The 11456-nt window shown below is 37.1% G+C and overlaps 1 protein-coding gene across 1 annotated transcript in view; it reads left to right on the forward strand.

Moving 5' to 3' along the window:
• Window positions 1-320: 320 nt before the first annotated feature.
• The window catches only part of LOC105627442 (R3H domain-containing protein 1), a 30289-nt gene continuing 19153 nt past the window's right edge, over window positions 321-11456 (forward strand). Inside the window, exons 1-14 of the mRNA XM_012208724.1 lie at window positions 321-336; window positions 2162-2448; window positions 5314-5587; window positions 5663-6082; window positions 6564-7164; window positions 7273-7448; window positions 7594-8516; window positions 9533-9712; window positions 9783-9936; window positions 10022-10212; window positions 10495-10668; window positions 10754-10916; window positions 10993-11173; window positions 11267-11370. Of these exons, the coding sequence (XP_012064114.1) occupies window positions 321-336; window positions 2162-2448; window positions 5314-5587; window positions 5663-6082; window positions 6564-7164; window positions 7273-7448; window positions 7594-8516; window positions 9533-9712; window positions 9783-9936; window positions 10022-10212; window positions 10495-10668; window positions 10754-10916; window positions 10993-11173; window positions 11267-11370 (3844 nt within the window). The remainder of the gene's footprint in view (window positions 337-2161; window positions 2449-5313; window positions 5588-5662; window positions 6083-6563; window positions 7165-7272; window positions 7449-7593; window positions 8517-9532; window positions 9713-9782; window positions 9937-10021; window positions 10213-10494; window positions 10669-10753; window positions 10917-10992; window positions 11174-11266; window positions 11371-11456) is intronic.

The following is an 11456-nucleotide window of genomic DNA, read 5'->3' on the forward strand; positions in this document are numbered from 1 at the left end:
GCGCAGTTATTCATTATTCGACATACGTTATTTTTCGCGCGTGTTTATTATTTTCTATCTATATCTCGAAAAAGGATAGAAGTGAACTCAAACGAATATTTACGTCTTGCGGTTTTTTACATGAGAGCGTCACGTGCGTGTTATATCTGCTTACAGAGTATATGATGTTGGAAGGTGGACTGGCACCTAGTATCAGCCTCTCGTGCTACATGCTATTCAAAAGATTCACGTACTAATTGCTAGTTGCACCCACGTGTATGTGTTGAACTTCCACAAATTGCAAGGTGTACTGCACTGTAACCCCATGACGCATTTAATACATGGCCCGCCTGGAGAGTAAGTGTCTCTTTCACGAGTATTTTCCATATTTTCGCAGAATCGTTTTATTTTCGCAATGACAGGAAACGGCGAAACGGTTTATCGTACGTACACACATATGTACACATGACCATCTTTATAGGCGAGAGACAGTCGGGATCGCGTCGGAAGTGAAAGAAATCTCATTGTCCATTAATATCGTATAGATTGATATATTCTACTGTAAAAATATCACACTTGTAGAAATATCAATACTGCTGGGTACTGTTCAATTAAATATGCTTGAATGATAATCCTTAATTGCTTATTTCGTACGTTTTCATTTGAAATGTTATTATAAAGAATTATTAAAGGAAGTACGAAGAAATAAACAACAAATACAATAAATACAATAAAACATATAGCTTATTTGCTACAATGATATATATAACTAAAAAATGTGATTTCTAAGTTGTTTACAACTTAAAAAGGAACAAATGTTTAAAGTTCTTGTTATTAATAAAACAATATAATTGAATTTTTAATAACTCTTAAGCTCCTCCTTAGACATAATGCGAGACAACAATGACAAAAACAATGAGAGAAATAATATAAAAATAAGTGGTTAGTATTAATAGTATAGAAATAAGTATAATTGTTGCCTTCCATCATTATAAATTGCTGCGAAAGAAATAAAGCCCATTCTACAATTGCGTAAATGTATTTGTGAGAGGTTCCATAATTACAAGAATTGACCAATCACAGTCAAATTTGAAAATACTCGATTGTGATTTGATGACAATTCTTATGACTACACCACTTACAATTACGCTTACGTAATTGTAGAATAGGCTTAAAAAGTCAACCAATCTGATCGCGTATAGACTGCAGTATATACTCTTCTATCTGCTTCACGATTATAACAGAATGAATGATATGTGAACAGAATGAAAAATCTGATCACTAGTAAGCAATAAAGCGATAAACACAGAATTTTAAATCGCAAATTTACCTTGTGGGAAATTTGCCTTATTCTATGTTCCTACGTGTTCCATTGACATATACATTCCCGAATATTGGATTCCTCTGCTTCTATCCCTATCGTTATTTTTATCATTATGTTTAGGGCTTTAGGCTGTGTTCCAAAATTCACTGCCAGCGCTAAAAATCTGTAGTTTACGTTACATGCACTATAGATTTTCAGCACTGTAACAGTAAACAACTGACAGTAAATTATGAAACATAGCTTTAATTGAAAAGAAAATTGGAAAATATTTACTACAGGAGATCCAGCTTCGATGATCTTGAATGATCTCCAACAGGTTTTAGTTGGTATTCGTTACTTGTTAAAAAGTTATTGATAAAAAATTTCATTATTTTACGGGGCGAAATGAAATCTAATTCAAACTCATTTTCTGAAAAACATTGTTTTTATCTTTTTATGATGTAGCAAATTAGCGATATTGACTTGTCGAAACAATCGGATGTTTCTTTCACTGCAAAGCCTTCAGTTGATTTGAAATTGATTCTTCCTCAGCAAAAATAACCAAACAAGCATCTATAGTCTTAGAATCAATGATTAAATTTGGAATGTATTCTTTATTAGTTTATTTAGTTATTAATTGTATTCTTTAATTAATTTCTCAATGTATTCTTTTGTAATGGAATTTTGATTTAAAGCTTTTAGTTACAAATATAATATGTATGTACGATCTTAAAAAGATTGGAAAAATCGCATCTGGCGATAACTTAATATTTTTTTGTTGAGAAAACCATTTTTAAATCAGTCATTGAATCCAAAACATCCTGCATAAATCTCCGCTGGATAGGAGAGCAATGTAATTACGTGCATTTATTATTGCAGTACCGAGCATAGTGGTGTATAAAAGAAGCAGGTCGCAGGACCGACCTGAGAGTCCTACGGTGGTGGTGCAAGGAGGAATGCCCTCACTGCCGTTCTCCAAGCAAGGCCTCGCCATAAGTGGCTGCGGTGGTGCGCCTCATCAGGACGCCTCGGAGTCAGATATGATAGACGGGAATGCCAACCCTAACGTAGGCACATCCCCCGTACCGAATTCGCTCCACCGTCCCGCTTCCTCCTGTTCGCCATCCGATAAATCGGACACTGAAAGCAAGAACTTTCGCAATCGGGTATGTACTTCATTAATCACTGCTAGTTCATTATTTTCTGCTTATCCTTTCTCATTAGAAACTTTAAGTTTGGAGGAAGTTATTAAAGGGGACGTTTGGTTCAGGAGGCTGAAAAATAGATGATTTTTTGTGATTTTTTTTCCTTAAAGAAATCAATTACGACAACAATATTTGTACACTATTAATCGATATGTGAAATAATGACTCAAATACAATAAATATATATAGTTACTTAGACCTCATCAAATAAGATATACTATTTATATTTTTCTATATTAGACAAATCTTTTTTTAAATAAAGCATAATGCTATAATAACTAATTAATCATTGAGATAAAAATACATTCAGAAGTTCTTCATTAAAGTCGCTTACTCCACGAGCAGTATGCGACATTACCACCAGAGAGACGCAGTGAAGTTCAATTTCTCCTAAGAAGAAAATCTCTCAGCATATAATAAAAGGCGCGGCATTGGCTTTGAACTTCGAAAACGAAAGTAAATGAGAAATACCTACATCTCGACAGTACAATACTGTACAACAGTTTAGTACTGTACAAAAATTCAGTAACTTTATTGCTGGAAAAGTTATATACAAGATATCCCATTTTAATAGCCGCATTTGAATTTCTTTTAAATTATGCAGGATGTCGAAATTTTGTTTTTATGTGATATGAAGAGGAACATATTTTGATTAACAAGATTTGATCTTTGATAAATAAATATAAAGTAAATATAAAGATCAAATAAAGGTCAACTTCATTTTTGTAAATGGCAACCTAATTTTTTAAATACGTTCCATACGTAGCCATATTCATAACGAATTCAATATTTATTTAGTGGAAAGTCAAACACAGTTCTATTTTCCACTAAATAACGTGATTTTAGCGTTCACTATATATTACAAAAATTCCCTATTACGATTGCAGAGTCCAAAATACTTCAAATCACATGTTTCTAAAATCACTGAATTGGAAGAAATGGCTCTATTATTTAACCAGTTAGATCACCAGACCTAACGCCATTAGATTTCTTTCTTTGGAGCTATCTTTAGGATATTGTATATCGGAAAAAATTGAATAATTCTGATGCGTTCAAAGCGTCGATTTACAATGGTTTATCAAAACTTTTCGCTGACAATGCTATCAAATGTGTCGCGATCATTTATGCCCGTATTCATAGTCAGACTTTATATTTAAAGCTTCCTTAAATTTATTTTCAAATGCTCTAAGAATTATTTTATTGGCTACTGAGCATTTGAAGATAAATTTAAGGAAGCCTTAAGTATAAAGTCTGACTCTATGAATATAGACATTAGACATCTTATTGCTCTCTATATTCATAATCAGGGATGGAGGTTCGAACATGCACGAATTTACATTAATGTAAATTCGCGTTTGAGTCATTTGATCTTCGACATCCTTGAATCATAATGTATTGAGCTCGGAATGAATATATTTACAAACATAGATGTTTAAAAAATTAGGTTGCTATTTACAAAAATGAATTTAATCTTCATTTGAACTTAATTCAACTCAACAGCTTCCACTCAAAGTCAAATCTTAATTAATTAAAATATATCCCCCTCGACATTACATAACATCGTAAAAACAGAATTTCGATATCTTGCATAATTCCGGAGAAATTCAGACGTGTTGATTAAAATGTGTGTGTGTGTGTGTGTGTGTGTGTGCGCGCGCGCGCGCACACATATGAAGACAAATAGCGTCACAACTATATATTATAAAATTTTAATAAGAACAACAAATAAATTAAATGAATTATGAAAATATAGTAATATTTAATCGTTTGTAGTAAATGAGTAATATTACTATATTTTTTTTTATATAACTTAGTTTATATAACTTATTTATTGTTTTTATTAGAATTTTAATACATAATTGAGACATTATTTGTCCTCAAATTTCTAGTTACTGATATGATTTTTTTCTTTGAGTGTACGAGTCTGTCCCAAAAGTATTCAACCTCTGCGTATATCTTTGTCCTTAGCAGTCCATTGAATGCATCTCTATTGTGGAAAACAGATATTCACTATTTAGAGGAGATCTTGAGGAATGTCCCTACCAAAACGGCATTGATAGTTTTTTTTAATATTGTCAAAGCTTTTTGCTTTTCAATGGATTTTTTAACTTGGGAAATAATTAGAAGTCACACGGAACTATACGGGACTATACAAGGATTGGCGAAATTGAGATAGACAAAGACGGGTTTAGTAAAAAAATCTTGAATTAAAATTAAGATTAATCCTGAGGTAAGATGAATGTCATTGTGAAATGTCAAGTGAAATGCGACGCTCAAAGTTTTCGATACTCACACATCTGTATACCCGTTACTGAACAGCCGTCGTATCATTTGATGATATTTCTCAAGGTCCTTCCTAAATATTGAATGTCTCTTTTTTACAATAGAGGGAAAATGACAAAGCAGGAGTTGGGAAGGACAAAATAGAGTTGGGAAGCATTAGCCTAACCCGTTGCGTACTTTTTCCGTTGCTTCTTATAATAAACATGACGTTGCAATTTTTTATAACTAAACGTTAAGATTGTGCTAAAGTTGGAAAAATCGAGTGCAACGTCATGTTTATTATAAAAAATAACGGAAAAATGACGAAAAAAGTAACACTTCCTAACTCTAGGATAAAGATATACACAGAGGTCGGATACTTTTGGGATAGATCTCTCATAGATATTGAAAAAAAAATTATAAATCATTTATTCCTTTTTTATTTATATTTTTCGAATTTGATAAATATTGAATAATAAATGCGAATTGAAAATATTATATCTACGAATTATACAATATTGCAACGACACATCAAATGTACATAAAGAACCCTTGATGTTGCAGACGAACACGAAACTGAAACTGTTAGTCAGAAGTCATGCCATGAGAGAGTCGACATCCCCACCGCGGGAACCGCACGGCAACGGTTCAACGTCGCCGCACAGTCCGCAATCGGCGGATGGCGAGAAAAAGATCATATGCAGCCTCTCGCCCAATTCTGGCGCCAAGCTCAACAACAACGAATCCATATTCAATAGCAATCTTTGTTCCGCTCAATCTCCCAAACAGATGCGCAACACGGCGACGTCGCCGACTTGTCGGGCACCGTCGCGAAATGGTAAAGCGATTTCTTTCCTTTTTTTGTTATGCTTTAAAGATAAAATTATTTAATTTCGAAACTTTTATCTCGCAGGTCAATCTAGTCCTTCTCAGGTACATTCACCAAAGAGCATCACATCTCCAACTAATGGCAATAAATTGGAAAACCACCGTTCCAAATTCGCTAATGCGAATATCATTCAGAAATGCAATAACTGTGTAAAAAACAATCAAAATGAGCGACCAGGTTTATTGCAGACTCCGATATCACCCATCAGATGCGGTCAAACCTTGCAGCATTCGCCGAAGAGCACCAATCTTGCTCCATGCGGCCAGAATAATCAGCACAAATCCGAGCAACGAAGGCCGAACACATTGAACATTTGTAATAATCAATGCTCGGCGCAATGCGGCAACACACTCTCAGTGACCAGGCCCGGATCTAGGCACAAGTTAAGACACCAGAATTCGTCCCAAGGCAGTTACGATAGCGCATCGCCATGCCTTTCACGCGGTATGTTGCTTGAATACAATACGTTTTCCTTTTCCTTAATCTATTTCTAACTAACAAATATAGTACTATAATTAGATTGAAATGATTCAGCGTGTCTTGATGTGTGTGATAATATTTACAATTTATTATCTTTTAATTCTTAATACACATAATTGGATCATTGTCAGCGTTTTTTCCTTTGAAATATAATTTACACATTTTTCTTCAATATGTCGATAATCTCTTATCTCTTCATTATTTATTACATGAAATAATAGTTTATTTTTTAAATCTTTTGAATCTCCGACCTAGGATAATAGCAATGAAATAATTTTATTTTATAAATATGCGTGAATAGAACCCGTAGACTCGGACCTTTTACCTAATAGGCAACTATCTCACTATTGAGATATCCGATGGATATCTCCAAATATGCAAAAAAATTACTATTTTTAATTCCTATACTACGGTCTATAATATCAAATTTTCTATTTATTTACAGATAGTAGCACGGAGCTATATACGGACAGCACCGGGATAGATCTCGAACAATTCATTGCAGAAACTATAAACCGCAATCAGAAGGATCGCACAGTGTTGCTAAAGATTGAGAAAGATTTAATCGATTTCGCGAAAGATCGACAGAAGGTTTCTCACAAATTCCCGAACATGTCTTCGTATAACAGGATGCTAGTGCATCGAGTGGCAGCTTACTTTGGGATGGAACACAACGTGGATCAATCGGGTTTAAGCGTTATCGTCACGCGGACGAAAAACATGCGAATACCAGATACTCGTTTTAAAGAGCACATCAGAGATGATCTGATCCTATCAGAGGAGCCGCGAAGAAGTATCCTGAAACGAGATTCGAGCTCGTTTGAGGATAGTTTTAATTTCAAATCGCCTGATAGATTGTCGGGCGATTGCTGCCGGCGTAGCAAGAGTTTCGAGGAACGAGAAGAGGAATACGAACGCGCCAGACGAAGGATATTTAAAGATAGTAGTGGTGAAAGCAGCGAAGTTACATCCTGGCCGTGGTCCTCAACAGAGAGTTCAGATGCCTCTGCGAAATTTCGCTTGCTACATCCGGATCATCTAGTCAGGTAAATCGCGTCTAAGTTTTTTATTGCGTCTGATAATAGTTATAAAATACTCGAATATGTCTCTCGATAATGTTGTATTGATTATATTATTCATATATGCATCTTCAGGCAAAATCGACTTCTGAAGGGCGAATCTTTTGATGGAAGGGATTCATTCCGCGGCGGGGTGTTGCGCCCATCAGTTTCTAAGTCATTCAGTTTCGGTGGATATACCAAAGGCATGTTGACAAGGGGAGATAGTGTTACATCCACACATAGCGCAGGAGCTCGCCTTATGAAGCAAGGTAATTATTTGTAATTGTGTACGAGATTGAAAATAAATATTTTTTAATATTATAGTGATATTCTGTTGTTGCATTATTGTCGCCTTTGCACGCTTTCTTCAATCTGTTAACGTATATGATATCGTATATGATAAATGTGTCGTAGATTCTGGGGCGAGCATGTGTTCACGTTTAAGTCCGAGCCGTTCGAGTAGCGGCTATAAATCGCAAAGTCAGCGTAGTGACGCGACGTTATCGCCATCTCTGTCACCTTCTCCCGTACCTGCCACTATGACGTGTAGCCACACTCAAGTGTCCAGTCAGGACTTAATCTCGCCAGAGTCGAACGGTGGCCAAACGGTTATGTGGGCAGTCACTAGTTTGTCCAGCGTACCACCTGGCAGCATAATAATAAACCCACAAACCAATCAGCCATATACGAACACGGACGGCTCGATTTATCGTTATGATCCAGACAATCCACCGAAGTTCTTTAATATGGAGAATGAAAATGGCACACCATTGTCCACTAATAAGCAGCAGCAACACATGGAATTGCCCTCTGAGCCGTCCAGAACGAATAACAATCTCAAGAATGACAATAGGAAACAGAGATCGCCGCAATCGAGGATCAATGTTACGGGGGCGTCTACCGGGGCCCAAGTAACGAACACAGCGACATCGCCAAGTCTGCCATTCACTCCGCCACCACCGCCACCACCTCCTCTTCCCCCTACTTCTGTTCCGCAGAATCCACCCATTCTACAACAAGTGCAGCAACAGCATCTCCAATCTCAGCCGCATCCGCAGCAGCAAAGTCTAGTCAAATCGTCAACGACACTACCGATATTTAATCATACTAACCAAACAGCTCAACAACCCTACGCGACCTACGTACCTACCTCAGAACCGTATAATCAAGGTGTCTATCCACCCCCCATGGGACAACCGACTGTGATGATGGCATCTCATCCTACTCAGAGTCAAGCAAGTGTACAAAATGGCGGTCAGGGCGATGTCTTCAATCAGAATCAGGTCTACACCAATTATGCGGTACCTGTGCATCAAGGACCAATATCACAGTCAGGGGTAAGTGTAACAGTAAAAATTCTTTTGTAATAATATTAAATCGACCGAGAAAAGCAACATAAACATATCTAAAAAAATTATGTAGGAATCTATATAGGACCTAGATTTTTGACCTAAATCTCCATGGGAAATCATGAATTTCCCATATAGGTATCTATCGGGTTACCTGGTTTTCAACAGAACGACCTCCACTTGCGCCAAGATCGGGAAAGAGAGTTTCATGTGTCCTCCCTCCCCCCCCCCTTCCCTCATTATGAGCTCATGTAGAGATCTAAACGCTAACACTCAATCCAGATTGCCTCTCTGGCATCTCCAATTGAGAGAGGGAACAACATCTTTCTTCTCCTTACTTTTTTATGCTCTTCCTTTTTTATCATAACTGACTCAGAAGAAGGAGGCCACCTTTCCAGACTGTTTCGCTTCCGAGCATAACCCGGATCAGAATTGGGATCGAAATGTCTTTACCTACAACTTCAGTCAAGGTTTAGCTCTCCATCGTTCATGCTGAATATACTTTCAATGTGTAGTACTCCGAGTTCCAACGATGAAACACCTTTCAATATTCTCCTTGACCAAGTGACACTGGTATTGGTCAAAACATTCGTGACTAGCTATCACCTTTTTCAAATGATAAGATAATCCACCGTAGGAGTCTGCTCTATTTGGACCAAAGTAGGCAGGACTAAAGTGAGTCTTGACAGTCTCACAGCCCGTGATCGTCAGATCGAACAGTTGGTCTTGCTAACATTCAAACGCCGCTCCTTTCTAATTATTTCCTTTCTAATTATATCTCTATGACATGTCCTTTCCCATCCCGTATATCCTGGATCCGTCGATACTATTCGGTGCTAACTAAGAGTTAGATTAGTCATCTAATTCTGATTAGATTTTGATTAAATTAGGTTAAACTATTATTAAGGATTTATTTGCCTTTGCCGAGTTTAACAAGTCTGCGCAAGTAATGTGGTATAAATAAACTCGTAAAACTCAACCATAATGCTGTAACTGATGTGCAGGACATGGCCGAGTTATCCGGATATTTCTTAGGTATGAACATTTATGATCAGCGTAGTAATGGGGACAGCCACTCCACGCCTCCGCATTCTACGTATCCGCCATCCTCTGCAAATCAGACCATGCAAAATGTGCAGTCAATACAACCAAATTATTGGCAACCATCGCCAAATCAAATACCGGTAAAAATAAAATATATACGATGTGTTCTTTGATTGTCACTTTTGCTTGATAAAAGATAAATCTTTCTAGCCTCAACAGACTATGTATTTTGTACCTCCACCTGGAACGACAATTTCTGTCGGTCAGAATCCGGGAGACAGGCAACAGCTGCATCAACAGCAGAGATTTCCAACGAATTATTCTTTCAACGCGCAAACGATGACGTCTCCGAGCCAACCAAGTTGTATGTTACATCATAATTATTATATTTTTATCTCTTTGTTTCTTTCTGCAAATTTATTTAAAATAATTGACGTTGTGTACTTCAGCTAATTTCGTCGGCAGTTATCCAGTACCTTACAATTCGTTACCAGCAGTAACTCCAACTCCTGGCGATTATACGTATCAACCACCAGTTCAAATGATTCCTACGTATTATCCGCCAGGGCAGCCGGCGATGCAACCACCGCCTGTGATGTACAGAGTACCTACGCCACCGAACACACCAACATCTAGTCAAGTAATTTACTAATCTGTTCATATCGATAATTAATTGCCAATATTAATTTTACAAGAGATAAGATTGATTCAAATAATAAAAAGGTTTACGCGTCAATGCATAACATTATAGCTTATGTCATTTTGTGTTTAATAGTCCTAAAACTCTACACTTTTCGTTGGAATATTTTTTTTGGAAATGTTTAATTTCTGAAATAATATTAAAATGTTACAATATTTTTTGGAAACTCAATGAAATATTAATATAAAATATTAATGTATTTGATATTTTTGTGATTAATAGATACCTGGTATGCCGTTGATGTACGTTAACTCAAGTAGCTATGCAACCCCGACAATGATGACCAGTGGAACATTCGGACATCAGGTCACCCATAACGGTACGTCCCCGGCGCCGCCTGGAGCATATATGACACCCACGTTGGTTCCCAATCTCGTCTTCAGGCAAAATGTTCCGGTAAAAATGCAACAGCAACATCTATATATACTATCGATAAGTTATCAGGCAACTGTCAACGATTAAAGACATTTTCTTGAAATAGATCGTTCCCAGCGTGCGGGCGACAACGCCAGGTAATTCCCAAAGAGCCAGTCGATCTCCAACTCCGGCGCACGAGTTTTTCGGAGGTGGGAGCGGGGACCGAAGCGCACAACCTCAACCACGTTACCCACTGCCAATGTATCAGGGTGTCCATATCGTGCAAGGTATGATCTTTTTAAATATAACTTACATTCGTTAAATCGTTTTTTAACGGCATTTAAAATATATTTGTAAATACAGGGGACATGAGATTGATGCACTCAGGCGTACCATCTAATTCCCGGTTGCAGTATGCACCAGTATCATCACCGCCTGTTGTTCAAGGCTGCCCGCGGCCTTACAGGCCACCTTCGTCTAACACTTCGGGTGCCGGTACGCCGATTTCCTTTGACGGCAGAAATCAGAAAATTCGCAAACATAGGTAGCCTTGAAACTCACATTATTTCTATTCTTATTAAATATTATTTTTTGTTTCTCACAGTAAATTTATAAATTTATTATTCGTGTAATTCAGATCCAAAATAACATCTTTGCCACCAAGCGGCGCACGACCCAATTTTTATCAAACATCTTCCATGTCATCGCTTCCATCGAACATACCCAAAGACATCAGAGAAGGTATGAAAAATTAGCAAAAAGTATAGAGAGAAAGAGAGAGAGAGAGAGAGAGAGAGAGAGAGAGAGAGAGAAGAAAGAAAAGAAAG

This window comes from Atta cephalotes, assembly GCF_000143395.1.
Source record: "Atta cephalotes unplaced genomic scaffold scaffold00009, whole genome shotgun sequence".
Classification (NCBI taxonomy): domain Eukaryota; kingdom Metazoa; phylum Arthropoda; class Insecta; order Hymenoptera; family Formicidae; genus Atta; species Atta cephalotes.